This window comes from Watersipora subatra, chromosome 11 (assembly GCF_963576615.1).
Source record: "Watersipora subatra chromosome 11, tzWatSuba1.1, whole genome shotgun sequence".
NCBI classification, from domain to species: domain Eukaryota; kingdom Metazoa; phylum Bryozoa; class Gymnolaemata; order Cheilostomatida; family Watersiporidae; genus Watersipora; species Watersipora subatra.
Window position 1 is genome coordinate 43,747,783 of NC_088718.1, and position 24,728 is coordinate 43,772,510.

Below are 24,728 nucleotides of genomic sequence, written 5' to 3' on the forward strand. Positions count from 1 at the left end.
ACCCATCACTCTTACCATATACATGTACTATATACTCTTTTTGTGGTTGCAAACATCAAATGTGCACTTTTCATTATTAATTAATATTACCTTTGTTATTACGTTTTGTTAATAACAAACACAATATTACCTTAATATAACGGGTTTTTTGTATTTGCAAAAAGCTAATCTTTCTTACCATTATCTATTTTTGTAATTGGCAATTTTTAAATTTATTGTTACAATTTAGATTGTGTCATTACACTCTTACTTCTGGTTTTGGTAAATCTGCGAAAACCAAACTATTTTGGTTTGCTTACCATTCCATGGGAGCCAGGAGCGTTAAGAAACAAAGGTTGCCTTACACAGGAATTGAAAATGGGGCTTCTAATTACAAAAGCAAGTGTACTACCACTACACCACCTGCTCATCTTACCACTCCATGGGATAATTATTAATGTAGTGATTTCTCATGACTATCCCTATTGGTGGACTAGCAAGCGAACTAGTAGTTAAATACTACTTGCCAGGAAGGCTAAGTTGTCCTGTCCAGCCACTCTCAATCATTTTTTCAAATGCTGCTGCAAACTCTGTTATCCAGAGTGCGTTGTCGATAGCAAAGGAGGTAACCCAGGCATCAGTAACACCAGGAGGAGTAGGACACGAGTTGTAGTCACAGTTGACCATTCCTTCAGCGTCTGCACTGCTCATATCCTTGATCAGACACATGTCTGTGTTCAACATCAGCAGTTGTGGATTAGTCGTGCTCTCCTGCAAAGTAGTACTTGATGCTGAACTTTTTAGTGTTTTACTTTTAAGCTCGATAAAGAGGAAGACCAAATTAACAAGCCTCTGTTTATGTTTTTCAGTGTAGATCTGTCTAGTCACATATGAGTAGTTTTATTAGCTGACAATGCAGTTGATATTAGTTTTTTATCCACTTTGAATAGAAACATTCTCAATAACTAAGAGCTAATCTGTAGTGAGCTGAGCTGAGGTGATAAGTGTATTGAATAGTTACAAATTGCTGGAACAAAACTTTCCTAATGAGCTAGGTTAAAATCATTAAAATATTCTCTCAAAAAATTGAAAACCAAAAAGATTTTATGCCAAGAAAAACAGAGTTTTAAAATTAAACTAAGAATTCATTGGTATTAACTAAAAAAGTGCCCTGTGATGTTTTAAATAATATTCTAAACAAATTTAGTTTGCCTCTAGCAAAATATGTTTATTAAGCATGAGCAAAAATATAGCAAAGAAAATATCATGTATACTAGAATTAGCTGCTGTTAAAATCATCAGTTTAGCACTTTTGGTGATGATTTATAAGTTTACCAAAAGCAAGACATTATAAACTAATTAGTCTTTATGAAGTTCCTTTAGCTTTGCTAAACAAAAAAACTGCTTCTGTTAAAGTTGAAACACAGTTGGTCATTTTGCAAGCTGTTAAAAGTTTAACTATTGTGACTGCTGTAGTCATACAGCATCAAACTTCAGATTTACTTAGAGTAGCACATAGATATGTTTTTCAGGAATCGCAATAAAACCTAAAAGCCCGTGCAAATATTTCATATATGCGTGAATAGATATGAATAACTATTTTCTAAGCCCTTAGCTATCAACTCTTAGCGATTATCATTTGTTTACTTTTATGTGTAACCACAGACTTGGAGTTGTCTTCCAATAATACTTCATAACTGCTTAAATCTAATATAAACTTTGAATATACAGTAGACTCAGAGCAGCTTAGCTATCACAGCCTGAAATATTATTAAGCAATTTATATAAACGCCAGATTATGAAATTTACTGACGTGTTGATGCATTTTCAAAGAGCCTGCTCAAATCGGTTATAGTAACCCGATCTATGAAAAAGCTACCGTAAATTTTTCAATTCAGTGATTTGAAAGTCAGTCGCTGCGTAGGTAGCCTCGTTGCAAGAAAGAATTATGTAAGTACTCTTAAAAGACCAAGATGTCAGAAGGGAGAATACTTACCCAAAACCATCGGGTGACACCCCCTTGTCGTATGGATCTCTGGTTCCAGCCATTCGTAGCATCTTGAAGCTCTGAGTAGAACGCATTGTCTAGTTGGTGTTTTCTAGTCACCCAAGGGTGCACAAATCCAGAATTTTGTCGATGGGCATTTCCAAGGGTGTGCGCACCTGTTGTAAAAATTATTACATGACTTTTGTGAAATCCGGCGAGTAATCATTTTGGCATACGCTAGTCATGAGCTTTCATAATTTAAACTTATATTTCGTTTCATAATTCAAGTTTATATTTTGAGTTGGAGCTTAAATAAATTGATTTAATTGATAAAAAATAAATGCAACAAAAAGTGGCATTTTTTTCATTTTTTTAAGGTTTCATTTAAAACCCTAATTTGGCAAAGGAAAACTTAATGAAAACTGAGTTGAAAATGTCATTTTTAAAATTAAACCAGTTGCATACCTGGTGTTGATGGGGTAGTAAAAGCATTTTCAAACAAAAATTAAATGTGTATTTAACATACCCAACATATACTAGTTTATTTTTTTCAATGGAGGTGCTTATTTATTTATATATTTGATTAGTTTTATATTTGGCCAGCATGTTTGAGCTGGCTGACACCTACTTTTTGTCGGTTCAATTCTGAACTACAAATTTGTTGAACTCACAGGAAAAAATGTGCAAGCTAATACTTAAAGCAATTGCTGTCATGAACTTTTGTGATAAACGTTTGTAACAAATTCAATATTTTTCTATTGAGAAAAGGAAATGGTGCATTTTATTATACTATATCCATGCTCAACAAAAGTCAATCATACAAATGACATTGTTTTAAATTAAGTTGATCAAAAATAGAGAGTTATAGAAAAATAGTTTTAATCAAAATAAATAAAGAAATAACACAAAACTGTAAATAAAGAAAAGAGGCAAAGTTTTTTTCAAATTTAAAGATATAGTGGCAGACAAGCTAAGAGCCAGGGGTGCTAGTATTGTAGCATGTGATATATAAGTATTTGCCAAAAAGTTTCGCAACTTTATAAGGCCAACGTAGTGTAGGGTTAACTACCATACCACCGGTCCTGCAGGTTCCGTGATTGAATCCTCTGCAAAACTTAACTTTTCTTCCTAAAAATTTATCGCTATAACTGCACAGATAAACACTCACATTTATTTTTATCTACTGTATATATATAAATCTCAAAGTCTGTCATTTGGTTTTTACAGCTATAGCTATTAAAATCTAAAAATGAAAAGATTAGGGCCATGCTGGATTTGATCTTGAAGCCCCCATTCATCAGGCAATTAACTAACCAACTAATGGGTAGCAAAATGCAGTGGTTTTATTAGGCGATAGGAGCCGTTATCTTGGTTAAAATACGCGTAGAACTCTGTGATTTGCAATGTCACCAAAGCTTGTTCTCACGGCTCTCATTAGTAAGTTTACCAATATGGATAGTAGCATACTCAAACTAGCCATTGGCACTGTGCCAAACTAATGGCAAGCAGGTACATAACCTGCCAGTTTATAAACTAAATGGTGCCAAGTTGTATCAGAGCCACAATGAGATAGTGAAATGATTAGGCCACTACTGAGCGCCACTTTCCTACAAACCCCCTTTTCAAGACTAAGTGGTAGCTAAGCCCATAGGACGTACAACTTGTTGTCATAAAGCATCTGCAACTTGTTGTCACCACTAACCTAGTATTGCTGTCGTCTCCTTAGCATCAAAGTTGAACTGATTCTGGAAGAACTGGAGTACATGGTCTGTATCACCAAGTGAACTAGGAAACGTGTGCAGATCAGTCGTGATCGGAGAGGTTTGGCATGATAACCGCCCGTAACGAAACCTAAATTTTAAAGCACAACCTAAATTTGTTCCAAAAATTCACAAACACGTAGTATTGTTGTTAATGTATACATAAATAATGAATACATAAATAGCTATATTTTCATCAAAGAGTAATACTTTGTAAAGTTAAATCACAGACTTTTTGAGGCAACATAGATGTAACCACTTGAAGCTTTTTAAGCATGCTCTATAAATAACATTTTGAATATCTTATTATTAGCGCCAAAAAACCAAAGTTTGCTGTTTTATCTTTATCTCGAATGTTTAGGAAAATATTTTACTGCACTTCGTAAACTTAAAAATTGAATCACAGATCGGTTGAAGCAACAACAATTTTACAACTTGAAAGCTTTTTAGATATGTTATAAAAATAACACTTTGAATTGCTTATTATTAGTGCCCAAAAGACACAAAATGTTTTTTTTATAATTATCCAAAATTTAGAATACCCAGGGAACTATTTTGCTGCACTTGGCAAACCTACTGCACTAGTAAACCTACTGAATGTCAGGATGTGGAGAGTTTGCTTTTTCTGCAGCAAATGTTACAGCTTCTACTCCGGCAAGAGCCCAGAAGTCAGCACGAGATATGGCCACCTGAAGGCTGTTGTACAGAATCTCGGCTCGATCTATGTACACTTGAAGACCTGAAAGATGTATGGAAAAACTGTTTGCCTATGACTGTTACTTGGTTTAGCGTGCATTATTACAGTAACTTTACATGAAGTTAAGGGGTGTGTAAACATGTACATGTGTAAGCCCAAATAATCTACTCTACTAGCGCTAGACTCATCACGAAACAGGATTTACCTGCGTTCTCTGCGTTGTCGTGATTGATGCAACCATCACATTGTGGTCCAACGCAGTCATGGAAAGAAAGTCTTACTAGGCCCGCAATCATCACCTGGTCGTTAGCCTGTCTTCCTTCTTCTATCGGCTCATCAATGATCATTTGGCGGATCTGAGCTCTCAAGTCGGTTACTTCTACTGTGTTGAGGCCATTCTAAACGGAATATAGACTTGTTAGAACTACTCAGCTCACAAAATTCAAATTGCAGCAAACTTAAACCCTGTCAGTTAATATGAAATTATTTCAATGCATATTGAATCGTGAAAGTATTAAAAAAATAGCAACAAAAACGCAGTTCACGTAGTATAATATCAAAACTAGATCACATCTGCAATGTACAGTAGAGGTAACTTTTTATCAACATTTACAAATAAATTTGCAATTATAAAATTAAATTTATATGATAGATCTTGTCTTTTTGACAGTCATCTTTGTGTAAGATTTTTAAATATTGAAATACATTTAAGCAAAGGTTTTCGAAAAAAAAACTAAAAATATTACACCGTAAACGTGCAAAAAAAGTCAACAATATTCTGGAAATACCCTTTATTATGCTTAGCATGAACTTACACTTCACATCATTATGGTGAGCTGAAGGGCTTTTCTTGTTACTTAGTTTTATTATTTTATTTACTGCATTTTTTAAAAAGTCAATCGCAAACTTATTAAGAACACTTTTAACTGCTATCCACTAAAATAATTCTGCAGTCTTTTTTTTAAGTTTTGCAAGCTACTTTCAAAATATTTATGTATAAAAATAAATGCATTTTTATTCAACAGCTCTTCAGTTTTATAAGAGTTAGAACATTTTTATGTGTAAACACATGTAATTTTTTATTATTTTGTGTAGTTCTGAAGATAGGTAGAAAATAAGTAATACTGAGAGGTGCAGACAGACAAAAACAACAAAAAAAAACACTGTTAAAGTTTAAAAAAATGGCAGAGGACAATAAAACATAATTATATAAATTTATGAAAAGTTATCCATGACTATTTTAATTAGCCATCATATTATGACCTCCATTTATTTTCCATCTATTTATAAAGCTTTTGCTTTCACAACCAATCAATTTACAATGTACATTTAAACAGAACATATTTTCAATTACAAAACCTGATGAATATCTCAATGTAAAGTTATTAAAAGTGTGAAATCTCATATCTAACAGTACACATTTTATATCTGCACAGTATTCAGTTAATTGAGTACTTGTACATTAGGAATAAAATCCTGTTTACTTACCACAGTGAGATTCCTTGCGAGCAAAGCAATTGCGATGCAGAACAGGTTTTGAAACTTGGCCATGTCAGCTATTCTCGTACGAATGTCTAAACATAGCCTTGAACTTCAGTTTTATACAGAGTCGCACACCTGCATGACGTATAGCACTCTCAGTTCGCGCGTCACACCGTGAACATTATCATTAATAAATGGAAAGTTAAATCCTTCCCTAGGTAATGACCCTTGTCGTAATATGAAGCTTACATCTAGCTTTACCTAAACAAAGAATGCAAAGGTATGAAAAGATCATAAGCCTATAGAAGTGATGACGCATTCTGCGGCGATGCTTGACCTATTTTTAGATTTATTGTTTGGTTTAGACCGAGTAAGCTTTACTAGTGACAGCCGTTTCAAGTGAAGTTTGTGGTGCCTGAAGTGCTTGTGCACGCACAGGGTAACATTATTACTATACATCTTTTAAAAAAAGCCCATTAACATTTTTTATTTATATAAAATGTCATCAATTGGAAACGTAAGGGACGCTCATAATTGCTAATAGCCTTGCTAATGAGTCAGTTGTTGGAAGTTTTCAACTTGGATATAAACTGAGGCTGTTGATACACAAACACCGAGGGGGGAGAGGGGGGCGGGAGTGGAGGGGAGGCTAGGGGGTTACCCAAGCTACTTATTACCACATGAGCAGTAGAAGTAGATTGAATACATCTGCATTTCTATTACGTCAATATGAGAAAATTTGCATAGTACGAACAATATGCAGATAGATGAAACAATTTAACTATTTTAACATATTAAATATATAAAGTAGCCTGTCTAAACAAACTTTTATCATATTTGAGTTTATATTTAACAATTTATCTAATCGCTTACTGCTTGGACACTACTTACTGTAGAATTGTTGAGCACTTAGTATAAAGCTAACAAAATTATAAGCTAAAACCTCATATATCTTTGAGATAAGCCCTTTGATTCAATTAGATTAGATTCTTTTTAGATTAATCATTTTCTGAATATTTTTAGTTGGAACAATTTCAACCAAGATATTTTTGTTATTAGAAGTCTACATGTGTAATTGAGTATATCATAGTGCACATCTTTCTGCTCTCTATAGGTATTCCTAACAATCATACCAATAGTTAATTTGCTTTACTAAGTGGATTTCAATATACTTAAATATTGTGCTCGATATTGCTTTTTACAGATAATTCCCCACCACTATTGACTTGTTGCTTGTTACTTCATAAAAAAATGGTTTCTACAAATGAAAAACTATAAAACTGAGTATTCCTTTTTTAATATATGTAAAATTTTACTTTCAATCTTTCTTTGCTTCATGCAAAAGTATTCAGATAAACATCTCACAAACCTAAATCCTAAAAGTCAGCCAGCGATCTAATTATGCATCTAACTAGGTTGCTGCAGTTTCTTTAAAATGCTAAATTAGACAAATAAAAATTAAATTATTGGAAATAAGTTTGATTCACTTTCACTTTTGTTCATGATGCACAAAGCATTTCAATTACTTCAGAAGTGCAAAAAATATTTTACGACCTGTTAAAAAGTGGGTGGAATATTTTTACATGCCCTATTTGACTGTTAATTTATTTTTTTAAGAATGACTAATAATGATAATATTACTATATAATGATACAATTATAAAGATATATATAATGATAATGTTTTAGAGGGTTCCTATTATAGTTAATTTACAATTGAAAAAACTTATTATAAGTCTTCGCTGGTCTTCATGGCAAAACCATTTCTACGAGTTCTTTGTGGTTTTTCAAACAAATGTTTGAAAATAAATTTTCTGAAAACTTTACTAAATTTTATCAGAAAGTATGGATATGCTTTTATCAAGTGTAATGTTTTTGATGTTTGAGTTAGTCTGAGGGCTAGAGTGTTTCAAGATTAAACTTGATTAAGCTTTATTACGATTTAAATGCTGAGATAAAACGGAAATACAATAATGATGTCTAAAGTTGCAAAGAGAAGGACACAATATAAACGAGAGACACTGCAATTTCTGCTCAATAGCCGATATTAACTACAGCACCAATAGCAACTAGTGACATCATTTTGACACATTATTTTCTTCAAAAAATTTTAACACTCATCAAGTTTTGTCAATTTTACAGCCTCTATTCCCGCAAAAGAACAGAAGTCAGCACGAGATATGGCACTGAGAAAACTTATAACTCTTCTTCGAATATCCTGGCAGCCAGACCACCTCAAACATGAACAAAAATTGCTAATGATAAAAAATACTGATACTTTCTGATGAAACCTAAAACTTTGTGTATGTTCATTTTTAAAAAAGCAACTGAAAAGCGACAAAATACTCTAAAGTATACTTGATAAGTGTTTAGGAATCTAATCGGCAGGCTACAGCTTTTACCTGCTTTTCAAAATTTCCACTTATGGATCTCCAAAATCGGTCTTTAAATGTAGTGATTTGTCTCAAACTATTAGTCTTGTATATATTTGACTGCTGTAACCTCTAGCAACTATTACAATATACACTATTGCACTAGATATTGTTAATATATTAAACATAATTAATGCATAGCTAGCAACATATACTCGTATTAGGATAATATAAAGAAAAATACAAGCAACAAGGTTTACCACCAGAGCAGTAGTAGCACAATGAAGGAACACGAGAAGAACCATTTTACATTTAAAATACTAGTGCAGTATTGTTCACCTATGAAAGCGACTTCAAGTATGTTTTGCCTGTTGAAACAGATTGCGGGGCTACTTTGTGAGCCATGAACAAAGATTGAGAGCCAAGCAATCAGATCATTACACCATGACGCATTTATGGACTCGTCTCAAAAGAAACTCAACTTTAAGAACAATAAAGCAGAGTGTAAAGATACTAGAGTCCTATGTAATTTATAGATACAGTTTAAGTCAAAAATACACCGTTGAGCTATTTGACAATGTTCAAATCCAAGCTGTTATCACCGTTGTTTATCCCTCTTGAGCCAGAGACGCCAAAGCCAACCCTGATCATGTGTGACAATTATGATAAGAGTGCTCATTATGGTTGACCTCTAATTTTCTTTAGACTATCAACTTTTTTAAGGTGTGAGTAATTTGCTGATTGGCATAAAGTGAACATATTTCCCAAAGTTAACCATCTGTCAGTCTGTCTGTCTATCCTTTGGTATGTCCAGCTAAAGCTATTAAAATTTTTGAATTAAAATTTCGCATTCCACTGGATTTACTAAATTGTGGTCAAGGCCAATTCCTTTAACAGGACAATTGTATTACCTAGAGTAGGGGTAAAACAAAAAGCGTAGCAAATCGTAGCAAACCAGACTTAATTTAGCTATTACTTACTAAATATTTCACATTTACATTTAAACCCTTTTATAGTTGTTTTATTTTTTTCAATTTATATGACCCAACAGAACATTTGCCTCATAATGGGAAGTTTAAAAGTTACGGTTGTTAGTTAAAGGTCGTTACAGTTGTTACCTTTACAGTTGTTTTTATTTTGTCTTTTACTTTATTTAAACTGCGCAAATTTATTTTCTCGTGATACAAAATTTAAAAGGTAGGATGGCAACTGTTGTTATGTTTAACATAAAATAATTTTTTTTGCAAAGACTAATATTAGCCGCGCATTCAGTAATATTTATACATATATATAAATATATGAATATCTATTTATATTTACAGTATGTATAAATAAATATACATATATATATAAAATTTAAGAAATATATATAAATATATATTTCTCAAACTTTGTTATTTATCTTATGTTTTCGGTATGTCTAGATATAGCCTTTAAAATTTAAAAATTAAAATTTAACATTTTACCGGAGTTGAACTCACACAAATTGCGAATGCAGCTTGATAATCCAATGCTTTAACCACAAGACTACAAAAGCTTACTACATAACGTATACACCCTTTTCCATTTTCACACCAAAATGATGCATTAATTTAAATTTTATGAACTCTTTTAACTCTATGAAACACGATGCTTTTTTGCATTTTTGTGAGCTTTTATTTTCGGCTTTTTGAAAGGTTCAATTGTTAAATTGCAGTGAAGTTCAATACTTTTCACACGGACAACAGTATTATCTTGAGTAAGAATTGCCTCTACATTCCCTCACCGCTCAGTCAGAAAAAGACAGTACAATATCTCATTTTTACATTTGTACCAGTATCGAAAGGTACCAGTATCGAAAGGTACCAGTATCGTTGCATTTAGAGTTTTGATGGACGGCTGCTGGTGGAACAGTAACTTTTTATACACACATTTCTATGCAAGAATTGTTATTATTAATTCAACATATTCAGAATCTTTATTTTGTTTTCTCACTTCGTATTATTTGTATCACTACCAAATCATCTCTTATTGTAATCGTAGCAAAACAGATTTAATTTAGTTGTTACTTGCTAATTTTTTACACTTACATCTGAACTGTTTTATAGTGAATTTATTTTTTTAACTTATTTGACCTGCATGAAAAAGTTTCTTCATGGTATGAAGTTTAAAAGCTGTTTGACAAAGTTTGAAAACCTTTGCAATTGTTTTTATTTTTTCTCTTAATTTATTTCAGTTACACAAAACACTTTTCTCATGATATGTAGTTTGAAATTTAGAATAGCAAATGTGATCATCATATGTGTGCATCTGGTGATAACAATAAATAGTTTTTTAAACAGATATACGTGTAGGTTATCAGTTGATATTTTCAAATATGTTTGCAGCTGCAGGAGTTTTCTAACCTTAGGTATGATTATAAAATATTTCAGCAGCTTAAAATTTGTTTTCTTACAAGTTAAATATTTAAAGTATATGCAATATTGTCAACTGTACAGTATATACATGTAAGTGCAAAGTATATAGGCCTTACTAAGGAATTTTCCCTGTATATATTTTCTATACTGTATATAAACAGAAGAAACTACGTGACCAAACTGGATCACCAACCACCTCTGTTAGTCCATTTATATATGTACATATGATATATATGTAGGTATAAGCATGCCCAACACATGTATACATGTATGTAACATCTAGAAATACATGTATATAAACATGTGTAGTGCATACATGTATTATATGTTACACGTTTTTATATGCTTAACTAGTTAAACTAGTGATTTTATCTCATGCATTCATATATTATACTAGTCAAAAACTGATATAAAACAAAAATATTGCAGATATGAATTGATACCAATCAATACGTATCAATACCAATTGATATGTATCAATTAGATGCACACATTTGTTTATGTCAGGGCTTTTAGAATGAGGTGCTCCCTCGAAAAGATAAACAAAATGTATTTATTGGCACAACCCTTTGCCTATGTGAGTCCACATTTTTATTTCTTTTATATATTAATAAATATCATAATGCCGACAACCCCAAAAAATAATCTGCACATTTCACTTACTCACAAAGAACCACGTTTTGATCAGATGATAGCAAAAAAGCAAGATAAAAAAGTCAAAGACAATAACATGAATCATTTTTCACATTCTGCATCGTGTAAAAACATTAAATTCTTCTTAGAATGACTTTCCAATAACATTGTTTTTATATATTCCTATTTATATCTATGTCTCTTTTTCATTGTGTTAATTTTTAGCCTTATCTGTTGCATAAAAGAAGATGCGAGATTTTCCTAGTCGGTCGTAGGGGATCTAGGAATAAAAACAAATAGAGAAGCGTGGGTCTATGTTGACAGTTGACAAACAAATTAGCAGTCAAACAAATTGAGCAAAAGTTGATAAAAATATATAGTTTACATTTAGTGTATATTACTATACCTCACACTTGAAATATTCTATAATGTAATAGAACAGATTGAATTGAATATTCGGTGTATAATACTGTATGTCACATTTGCAATATAGTATAATATAATAGAAAAAATTAAATTGAATATTCAGTTTATAATACTGTACCTCCCTTTTGGAATATTATATGATGTAATAGAACAGATTAAATTAAATTTAACCAATATCTTCTCACAAATGGGATGGTTATTTAGCTGATAAGTTGAAACATGGGGTATTCTATCTATGTAATCCTGTAATCTAAGTGATGTTTTTCGTCGCACTTATGATTGAAACAACAAAAAGCGGATTTGCGTCACATTAGTTGATATTAAAATCACCTTGGGTCATTCAAATGAACTACTAAATAGCTTGATATGGTTGAAAGCACTAACAATTATTTTTGGCGCAGGGGTTAAACACAAAACCATCAGCTTAGGTCACCCAGGTATGGAGAAGTGGGATGCTGAAGCTGTATATGATCTGATAAAGCGAACAGCTGAGAATGTGATGTAACATGATCAGCTTTCAGCGCAGCTCGTGAGTACAGACAATACTAAGATGTTAGTGTAATCAGACACTCGAGTGCTAAACAATCTGCTGAACAAAAATATGGAAAGGTATTTGATCTTCAATGACGTGGGTTAGACTCTTTATTGAGAACTGCATTGCTCCTTAGCTATTACTGAAAGGGACCAACCTTCACTGCACTAAGTACAAAATTGTCAAGTAGGATCTTCGCCCATATTTAACTTTTTCATAGCCACCTATATGCAATAAGGGACTTGCCCAAGCATACCAATCCAATTTTAGCGTGTTTGGTTTTACTTTTCTATAGACCTTTTTCAAATTGTTTTATTTATACGTAAATTTGTATTATAACAGCTAATTATCAGCTTGAGTAATTATGATAGGATTTGTATTATAATTTTTAGGTTTTTGACAGCCTGCTAGGGGATTTCAATAACTTGGTTTATGGTGGCAACTTACTGGCATTGTTGTTTGACCCAGAGCTGTATGCAGAAAAAATCGGAGCTTTGTCTGGAACTACTTTGATATGTAAGTTGCAAACAGTTTTTGTAGTTTTTAAACAGATATTATTTGGCAGGCCTGGTAAAGTGCATTTAGCTTCAGCACATAATATGTGCTGAAGCTAAATGCACAGTAAAATGGTTACAGTAGATCAGTGGTAATATTGTTACCACTGATCTACTGTAACCATTAGTTAAACTAATTGTGTGACGAAGCATGTCCGTTGCCATTGCCAAGTTTAGAACTGTTTGAACAAAGAGTAGAAAGTTATACTATTATTCATGCTGACTATTTAGAAGTCAGTATGTTGCAGCATACATGTATATATCTGAGAGTGTAGGAGAGCAGTACGGTATTGTCTTAGCTGGATGGTCAGGACTGGCAGTCAGTTTTGTAATGCTACCAGTGATGATCCACAGGATGAGGCATCAACCAAGCTAACAATGCTTTGTTTTTATGCTTTTACAACATTTCTCTAGCTGACTTGCCCCAGTTTTTAATATCTTTGGGCGGTTGTGAATTTAGTTATGTCACTTATGAATATGATATAAAATTCTTTCGACCAAGTTTTAAAAATCTATTTTGCTATGCAGACATTTATGTTTTCTAACTTTGAGCTAAAACTCTTCACATTTTAAGCGAGACCCGCCAGCATATGAGAATTCAAAATAAGTGTGCATTGATAGAGATTATTTTCTGACCCAATTATAGGCCATTCTGTCTTAATGTGACTTGCTCCCAGACTTTTTTACAAACCCAGCTGAGGCTAAAAATCTTTGCCTCCTTTTCATGAGATGTAGGCAAACTTTCCTGTAGAGAGAAACTGAAGTATTTCTGAATTAATCTGTTTTCATTTCTTCATGATGTTAAAAGGCTTTTCGCAATATCAAATCATGACAATGTGACAGTAGACACTAAAACTATGTATTAATCATAACAGCCAAAGAATTTTAGTTAAAGGAATAAATAAATACATAAATAAAACTAAATGATTATTAGCTGAAATAATATATATAATGAATGAAATCAGGGAAGAAAGTTGCGGAAAGACTCACAAAATAGTCAAGAAAAACTGAACCAAAACAAAAAATGAACTACTACTACGGATGCTTATTAGTAAAGTTGAAAGTAACTACCAATAAAGATGAGTGAGAATAATGCAAAAACGGTAGGCTCCTCGTTCAAAACAAATACAGCTGACCAGTTTTTGTATTTTTCCTAGCTAACAAATGTAATTCGTATTATAAAAGTGTTCAATAGCAAATCAATGCGATATTTCAATCAGATGCAGAAAATTATCATAAAATTGAAAAACTTCATTCTTTCTTAAAGCTCTAGTTCGATTGGCTAGTTGGTATGTCATGTGAATAAGCCAACAGGCAGGTGTCGCAGTATTTGGGCTGGCCCCATGATAGTGAGTCAGGCCTCGTGGTATTTGGGCAGGCCTTGCATTTGCCAGGCAGACCGGCAGGCAACTAGGAAGGCAGGCAAGCAGACGAACAGGCATCATGGTGTTTAGGTAGGCCTCAGGGTTGCCAAGAGACAGGCATTTATAGTTTTAAGTTACATAAAACTATAATCTCAATAAGTACATACAATAAGTCACACATTGCATCACTAAAACATGTATAATTAAACTTCGTATGAAGTCAATGAACTTGCATCAGAGTTAGTAACTGTGTATATATGAGTGAAAAAATAAATACTTTCCAATAAAATAAAATTAATAAAAAACTTTAAAGGTGTATTATTTGTTCACATGATAAATATTAAACTTTCATCAAAGATAATAAGATTAACGGGGACACACCCTAAGAAGGGCCTGCTAACAGCGTCATCTCATCAAACCAAGCAACCTGGGCTGTGTTTGCCCAGACATCGACTTGCTGTATATTAGTAGCTGAAGAGAACTCAATCACCCTTCTGTGCTAAGCAGTTTCACTCGAGACAAATTATTCGGTTAATGTCTGTGACGATCCATCAACCAACTATTTTGAGAACAGCATTGCTCAGTCTTTCTTCTCGAATCAGCTTGACGAAAGCTTGTAAGAAGTTGGGTAAAAGTTATAGTGAACGTGAGGCAAATCATGGTTAACCGGAAACAGATACTACAAAAATAAGACGGCAAAATTAAGGGAAGTTTAGTAAAAGAGCAAAAATTACCTTCAAGTGTGTGTTTAAAAAGTCAAATTTATTCAATAAATTCAAAAGTTTAGTGTATCGAGCCCGTTTCTCTCAAGGCTCTCAGACCGTTGTTATTCGCAATTTCTGCCTCGAAATTAAAGACTCCATAAACTAATATACATAGTGATGTTACATTTTATTGCATATCGTAACAACTAAATAAGTATTTGTTACTTTTTAGCGCATTTACGGAATTACATCAATTAAAAACACTTTTTCCACCATCATATCTTGTTTAGGTGGTTTTTTTCATTGTATGATAACGTATTAATTTGTACTTAGGTATTTTCTATAGGAAATAGTTCCTTGAAATATGAGTAAATTGACATATGTGCTCAGTCCAAAAATGCATTAAGCTTGTATATTAAGGCATGAAAGTAATAATAACATTCCAACTCTAACATATATTCTTATGCTCTATAAGCCTACAAAAACAATCTTAACATAAGTTAATTAGCTGTATGTCTGTATTTAGTATAAACTTTGAAGCCAGTTTTAGGACCTTTTATTGAAAGTGGCTTGCTATGCCTAAATATACTGTCCTATGATGCCGTTTTCAGATCATTCCCCACCACCATAGAGTTGATGCGTGTGACTTCATGAAACAATTCTTTGTACTAGTGAATAACTATAAAACTGTTTTAATCTTATTAACTTCATGTGAATGTGGCCAACTAGACATCTCACGAACCTAAATCATAGAAATCAACCAGCGCTTCAATAGTAGAGCTAAATATGTTGTTTAATAATAATAACAATAATAATAGTTAATAATAGTATAGACTAATGAAAACATAAATGATTGCAAATCAGTTTAGTTTCGCTTTCAATTCTGTCAGCAATGCAAAGCATTTTAACTTTTAAGTGCTTCAAAAGTGCAAATGAGATTTTAAATTTTGATAAAAATTGGGCATCCTACAATATTTTTCCAGGCACTGTGTGACTGTTATTTCATTTTTTTTTCAAGGCTGACTAATAATGATAATACGATTATACATAAAGATATAATGATATCATAACATTTTAATTATAAAGCTATATTCAATGATAATATTTTAGAGAAAGATTCTGGTGATCAGTGTACTATTGAGCTAAGTTAGCTGGGCTTCGTGGAAAAATCTAGTTTACATGCTCTTTGTGCTTTTTAAACATATATAGTGGAAGATGAGCTTACACAACGTTTCAAACAATTTTACCAGAAATTATTGTTTTTTTATCATCTGTGACTGTTTTTTATGCTTGAAGTATTCTGACTGTCAGGATATTTCAATATGAAAATTAACAAAACTTGATTGCAACAAAACGCTTATACCTAGCAAAAGAGAAATTATAACGGCTATATAGCAGCAAAAAGACCTGCACAAAAGAGATGCGCACTGCAACCTGAATGCAATAGCTCATATCAACTATAGCAATGGTAGCAACTAGTGACATCATTCTTTCACATATTTTTCTGAGCGTTTTATTCACAATCAAGTTTTGTAGACTTACCTTCAATTTTAACATTGAAACACCCTGAATATAAATGCATCTCAAACATCAACAATTATTGCGAATGATGAAAATACCAATATTCTGATAAAACTTGATAACAGTGATAACAGTTTGTGTTTTAACATTGCCAAAGAGGTCAACAGTGTGGTGTATGTTTGATTTAAACTGAGTTTATAGATCAGAATGAGCACTTGCTACACTAATTCTAGAGAGAGTTACACACTATAATATGAAATATAAATAGCACTTTGCTGTTAGCCAACCACTAAAAACTTCTTTCAAGCAAATAAAGGCCATCAGGCATAACTTCAAATAGCTTTGCTGTTACAGGAGTTGTCTAACCTTTGTTGATGTTTGAAAATTTTTCTGTGGTTTACAAATTTTGGTTCTTACGTGCCAAATAATTTGAAGTATAAAGTATCAGCTTGCAAAAGGTTCAGGCCTTATTAATGTAACCTTTTTTTATCTATAATCTATATATACAGAAAGAAACGGTATGGCTAAACTGTGCCATCAACTACCTCTGTTAGTCTATTTATATGTATAATTATATGTGTGGGTAGGCTATGAACATATGCATTTGTAACACACGTATATGCACATGGAATGTGTGTATATACAGGACATGTATATAAACTCGTGTAATACATACATACATTAGGTGTTACAAATGCCTATATGACTTTCTCCTCAAATTTGTGATTCTATACCATGCATTCATATGGTATACTAGTAAGACACTGTTTGAGGTGAAGCAATGCATTTCGCTTGTTTAGTTATCCTCTAGCCTATTATTATTATTTTTTTAATATTACATGTATTATTAATATTATTAATATCATCATTATTTTTTGGTGAGATTGTATTGATGAAATGTACTATGATACAGCTTAAAGATTTATTCATATATAATCAGTATTTGTGACCTGTGTACCTATTGTATTGTCACGATTTCTGTAAGGATTATAATGCAGCTACCTGTACAACGCTGTATACCAGAGTCATAGCTTAGTAAGGTACTGACTCATAAAAACAATACATGTATATTAGATATAAACTGAAGCTACATTTACTATCTGAAAATAATTGCAAATAGATAAATTAAAAGTTTTGGAACCGCTGTACCCAGCTTGTCCATGCCAACTGGATATACCGTAGTATACTTATTTCCTGAAATAGGTTACTGAGTACAGGGTGTCAAGTTTCAACTTCAGCGAAACATATTTTGGATGCCAACTAAAGCCGGTGGCACTATATGTTACTCTAAATTCTAAGAGTTGTAAGTGATATTAGGAATTCTAGGAAGTTGTACATAGTCAAGTTAGTGCGAGCTTTCAAATTCTATTTGAATAACATGCATTTAATAATAAGGCACAGAGAATAAGCAGCTGCACAATTATTCTGTTACTCACACGCAGTCGGTTGATGCAGATGTAAGAGCACCGGTCTATCAAACTGAATATCACCGGTCGCAGTTTCATCAAAAGCTGTTTATTTTCTCCACCCTCTACCTCTGGTAACGGACTGATGAACAGGCAGACAAAATTCTTATTATAGTAAAGATATATTTCTGTTTTACTTTACTTTACAAATAAATAATAGTTTTCATTATTTTTGCGTTGTACATAGACATTGTTGTCTATAACAATAACGTGAAATTTAGCTTAAGCGTAACTTAATTTAATATAAAATTATTGTAATCCTTGAGCATAAACCAAATGAAATTGAAAAGAAAAAAGTGAACAATCTGTATTAAATCTGGTCATTAAAAAGTAACTTAATTTTTTTCTTTGTTTGATTGGCCAAAGGGATGAGTTTGGAAAGATCTTATATGGAATCAGGCAACTCACATGTACTTTACTGTTATCATATTAAATATTGTGTAACAGAAAAGCTCTCAAGAAAATATTCTCGAAACAAATTATTTACACTGTGGGAGCGTCTACTGTATTCCATAAATGAAATGCAACAGTTATAACCTTACAATCAATTCTAGAAAATTCCAAGTTGGCAATAATTTAAATTAGCAACCTTAAATTATTAATCTATCAACTGGACAGCCCCTAGTTACAATATTGAAGATTAATTTAGAGAGAGAGTAAGCTGTACAATCCAATCTTTTTTCTTAACCTTTAGTTCTGGATTCTGACAGACAGACAGACTCTAACCTTTATCTTGTAAAGACTAGGGCCCAATTATGTCCCATTTATCTTGTAAAGACTAGGGCCCAATTATGCCCAAGATCTCTTTTATTTTCAATCAGATTGCAAACATATGTGTGTTTAAGATGCTGTTTCCCAGAAACCAATTAGAATTTGAAAGTCAAACATTTTTAGCAACTTGGCAGCAACAACGAAGCAAATGCGGTTAACGTTGCGATGAAATTGATCAAAAAATGTAGAATCGAATAGCGTTTACACACAAAATGACAAAATAGGATTTATTGATAAATATTTAGTTTGATCAAGGTTTTACTACAACTAATCTCCTAAATAATGTTATTTTTATACAATGCAGCTTTCAAAGAATGTATTTTTTTCAAGTTGAGCATCTCAGAGTAAAATTATATTAGATGAAAACTTGTGCTTCTAGGGCTTATCTATTGAAAATAGCCCATAGAGACTCAGTCTAAATTCAGGTATTACGTCAGAACAGGTCAAAGTGTAGACATCGCTGTCAGTCTGTTACCATAAGTCATATACTTTAGTAAACATTCTGACTAGTCTGAGCTCTTCTTTCCAAACTGATCGACAATATTATAACAAGGTGTCGTGCATAGTTAATGAATCACACACTTGGTTACCAAACGTAAATTATTGCGAGCAATTTTTGTAATGCTCTAGATTCTAATTATAGGAAACATTATTTAGCTAATAAGCTAAAAGCTCACCTATTTTAGCTATATACCTTTGCCAACAATTTTCAGGCACTCTTTTCACACAATCTTGATTAAAGTTTAAGGAATGGACCTGCATCAGAGGATAGTTAATATTAAAATCACATTGTGTCATTAAAATGAACTCCTAAATAGCCTGATATGGTTGAAAGCATTAACAATTCATTTTGGCCCAGTTGTTGTTATGCACAAAGCTATCGGCTCAGGTGACTCAGGCATGGAGCAGTAGGATGCTGAAGCTGCTGTGATCTGATAAAGTGAACGGCTGAGAATGTGACGTAATATGATCAGCTTTCAGCGCAGCTCGCGCGCACGGACAATACTGATACATTAGTGTAATCAGACACTGAAGTGCAAAACAATCCGCTGAATAGAAATAGCGTAGGGCATTTGGTCTTCGAAATCGTGGGTAGAATCTATTTTGAGAAATTCAACACTCCCAATTTATTACGTAATGAGTCCAGCCCTCACTGGATTACATGAAAAACTGTCAATTAGCATCACCACCAATTTTCACAGATAGTGCCCTAGCTGTACCTTGCACCGCGATAGACTTTCATATGTAATAAAAATGTGCACAACTAATCTTAGATGTAAAAGGTGGTTGAGTAGTGCAGATTGTAGCGAGCATAGCTAGGAATCTGAATATGGAGGTTTGATTTCCGTGCAGTGCAATTCTTTCTCCCAACGTTTTTAGTGCAGCTTTAAAAAGACGGAGAGATACCGCTCTTACTGTAGTAAAGAGTGGATCACCAAAAGTTTATAAATTACATGAGCCAGTTCATGTGAATATTATAGCCTATTATCACAACTCTTGCTTCTCTGTGCTGTTTTTAAAGGTTGACTTGCAACAAAATTCACATTACAGTTATTTGGTATCAAAAGATTTATCATGTCTTACTCTGCTATGTTGCAGGCTCAAAACATCTGGTAATGTGATTACAAACTCTTAAAAGCTCAAAAACGAACAGTTAATCGCAGCCATCACAAAAACGCCGTAGGTTAGAATCTCTCTCAAAACGGCTCAAATGGGACATGGTTGAACACAATGTGCTTCTGTTTACACTTTCATGAAACCTCATTCATTCAAGTATTTTCACAAATAAACTTCACACATTCAATATAGCCATGTCTGTTGTACATAGGCGTCTATTTTTATTATCATTATCATCATTGTAATACTGTCACTCTGAGCATTGATATCTCAAAACCTAGCCTAAAAGTTAGTTTAATTTTTTTACTTTAACTCGAGGTAGTGCGTATCATCCTATGATAAACATCAGGAGCCTGTTGGTCACCTGTAACGGTCGAAAAACGCTGCAAAAGTTGTTTGCGCTATTTAGAGAAAAATATAGGTCATATGATCAGATTAGGTTATGACTAGCTGATTAGATCAAGCTGAAACGAAACTGTAAAGCAGCGAGCATCAATATTTAATAATTTTTTTAATTTAAATTTTCCGGTAGAACCCGAAGTTTTTGTCATAAAGCTACGAGAAGTGTTATATTGAGCCTTTTATTGGCCTTTCATTTCTCGTAATAACATTATGTGTCAAAACAATAACCACGCCGAGATGAGTACGTCATCAAAATAAGGAGATTCCAACCTACCGTCGGGTTTTTTAACTGTTCGTTTTTGAGCTTTTAAGAGCTTGTAATCACACTTTCACATATTTTGAACCTACAACACAGCAGAGTAAGACATGGCAAATCTTTTGATACTAAATAACTGTAATGTCAATTTTGTTGCAAGTCAACCTTTGAAATACATGGAATAGTTTTGAACAGTTGGCCTGCTGCGCAGAACAAATTTAAGTGCAGCAATCATATCATGCTGCCAAGGTAAGCACAAATTTTCTCTCTTAACAAATTTGTCATGTTTTTATTATTATTACAGTACATTTAAACATGGCCAGCTGCATATTTTCCTAGCTGACTAGACATTTCATAAAATAAGTTTTCATACAGGAAACTTTGACATTTCTATATTTCCAGAACAACCAGTTTGAAAATTTTTCATGGCCATGTTTATAGATACACTAGCCTGAGCCACGATAAGCTTTGCTGAGCTGTACACTAACATAAAATGCTGCAATATTGTTTGTATTAACAGACAAAAGCACAGTACATAAGTAGCTACATACCTGCAGAAATTAGGCTTAAAAGTTTAAAAGGACTCAAAATTATATTTGTAGCAAAATAAGGCTAGTTTTCATAATGAATTGAATATATATATTATATATGTATATTATATATATATATATATATATATACCCATATTTCAGAGTTAGGAGTTGAATAAATATATACCAGTTAGGAGGTTTCGGAATATAAGGGATTAGGAGTTAACGCAAATATATATGGGTAAGCCTCCTATATGGTCTAATTTATCTACATTGTAGATATATATATATATATATATATATATTTATTCACCTCCTAATTATTATATATTTTTATGGAAATTTTAGGAGAATATGGTATCATACAATATATATTCATCGCCTTATCATACTTTGTATATATGCATTCTAGAAAAACTGTCAAAACTTGGAGAATGTCTAGATGGTTGTTGTAAATTACATATCAATTTGAAGGTAAAATAATTCATACCTCAATGAGTAAGCAAAAATAATGATTACCAGTTAGCAGATTGCTACAACTTACACATAAATTAGAATGTTACCATTGTAACTTATGTAATAGTCACAATGGAAACATTACATAGCATGGCACAGCTTACCTACCCTTTAGTAAGATGCCGTAATCTATATCATTTAGGAGTTTGCTATAACTTGTTTGTTTGAGAGGCTGCTCTGATTTACATATAATAAAGTATGTTGCTATAACTTATAGATCAATTGAGAAAATGCTATAATTTGAATTTCACATAGTTGGTAGCAATTATCTATATATCAGTGAGAAGGCTGCTATAAGTTATATATTATTTAGGAGGCTGCTGCTATTTATAAATTGTTTTGGAGGTTGCTATAACTTACATATCATTGCAGAGGCTGCTATGAGTTACATATAGTTTAGGACGTTGCTATCACTTATAGATCACCTAAGACCTTGCTATAATTTGAATTTTCCATAGTTGATAGCTATTATTTATATATCAGTTAGGAGGCTGCTATCGATTATATATTAATTAGGAGGCTGCTGATATTTATATATCATTTAGGAGGTTGCTATAACTTACATATCATTGCAGAGGCTGCTATGAGTTACATAGAATTTAGGATATTGCTATGACTTATAGATCACATAAGAGTTTACTATAATTTGAATTTCATTTAGTTGGTAGCTACTATTTATATATCAGTTAGGAGGCTGCAATGAATTATATATTACTTAGAAAGCTGGTGCTATTTATATATCATTTAAGAGGTTGCTATAACTCACATATCATTGCAGAGGTGCCATGTGTTACACATAATTTGGGATGTTGCTATCACTTATAGATCAACTAAGAGTCTGCTATAATTTGAATTTCATATAGTTGGTAGCTACAGTACTATTTATATATCAGTTAGGAGGCTGCTATGAATTATATATTAATTAGGAGGCTGCTGCTATTCATATATCAATTAGGAGGTTGCTATAACTTACATATCGTTGCAGAGGCTGCTATGGGTTACATATAATTTAGGATGTTGCTATCACTTATAGATCACCTAAGACCTTGCTATAATTTGAATTTTCCATAGCTGATAGCAATTATCTATATATCAGTTAGAAGGCTGCTATGAATTATATATTAATTAGGAGGCTGCTGATATTTATATATCATTTAGGAGGTTGCTATAACTTACATATCATTGCAGAGGCTGCTATAAGTTACATATAATTTAGGATGTTGCTATCACTTATAGATCACCTAAGACCTTGCTATAATTTGTATTTCCCATAGTTGATAGCTAGTATTTATATATCATTTAGTAGGCTGCAATGAATTATATGTAAATTAGGAGGCTGCTGCTATTTTTACATCATTTAGGAGGTTTGCTATAACTTACATATCATTGCAGAGGTTGCTATGAGTTACATAGAATTTAGGATGCTGCTATGACTTATAGATCACATAAGAGTTTACTATAATTTGAATTTCATATAGTTGGTAGCTACTATTTATATATCAGTTAGGAGGCTGCAATGAATTATATATTAATTAGGAGGCTGCTGCTATTTATATATCATTTAAGAGGTTTCTATAACTTACATATCATTGCAGAGGCTGCTATGGGTTACATATAATTTAGGATGCTGCTATCACTCATAGATCGCCTGAGAGTTTGCTATAATTTGAATTTCATCTAGTTGGTAGCTACAGTACTATTTATATATCAGTTAGGAGACTGCTATGAATAATATATTAACTAGGTGGCTGCTGCTATTTATATATCATTTAGGAGGTTGCTATAACTTACATATCATTGCAGTGGTTGCTATGGGTTACATAGAATTTAGGATGTTGCTATGACTTATAGATCACAAAAGAGTTTACTATAATTTGAATTTCATATAGTTGGTAGCTACTATTTATATATCAGTTAGGAGGCTGCAATGAATTATATAGTAATTAGGAAGCTGCTGTTATTTATATATCATTTAGGAGGTTGCTATAACTTACATATCAATGCAGAGGTGCCATGGCTTACACATAATTTGGGATGTTGCTATCACTTATAGATCAACTAAGAGTCTGTTATAATATGTACAATAAAACAACAATCTGTATAAAACAACAATAATTGTTGTTAGAACTTACATATTGTATAGTATGTTAAACTTTAACGTAGGAATCAATAAATTTGTATTTAAAACAACAACAGCCACCATGCTTGATTCTAAAAAATTCAACTAGTCAAGTACCATAGAATGGTCGTTGCTTAGTCACCAAACGGAGTAAATTTATTCAGACGTCAAGTTTAATGCGATATTACAAAAGCCTCAACAACAAGAAGACCCTGCTGCCAGTTTAATTTTGCAGCTTCTTGACTAAGTTGTGGGCTCGGGCATAAGTCATCATTATAATTTTCAAACACCAATTTCTTTTAACAGTATACAGCTCTGGCATTTTTGGTAGTTTGCCTCAATCTTCCGATCATGGCTTTTTGAACTCTCAATTTTCTTTTAGGCTGCATAATATTCTGCTCACTAAAATAAACGAATAATGTAACTCAATATTTATAAATATGGTCTATGTTATAGTTTCTTATTCAGTCACATATCGCTGCTGCACTGCATACAAAAACTTAAAAAAATTAGTTGAAAACAATGCATGGACGCAACTCAGTTACTGTGATTGCTAAAATGAAACACACACATCTTTGCTTGCTGTGCATATTATCTACAGTAATAATATGAATTACTTGCACAACATACTTAGTTACTCAATCT

General features: G+C 32.5%; 1 protein-coding gene across 1 annotated transcript; it reads right to left on the reverse strand.

Moving 5' to 3' along the window:
- Window positions 1–498: 498 nt before the first annotated feature.
- LOC137408108 (putative ascorbate peroxidase) lies at window positions 499–5,974 on the reverse strand. Its single transcript, XM_068094501.1, has 6 exons — window positions 5,912–5,974; window positions 4,629–4,821; window positions 4,321–4,465; window positions 3,669–3,817; window positions 1,976–2,142; window positions 499–750 (listed from the first exon to the last, which is right to left on the reverse strand). The coding sequence occupies exons 1-6, from the start codon at window positions 5,972–5,974 to the stop codon at window positions 499–501; spliced, it is 969 nt and encodes a 322-aa protein (XP_067950602.1).
- Window positions 5,975–24,728: the final 18,754 nt, after the last annotated feature.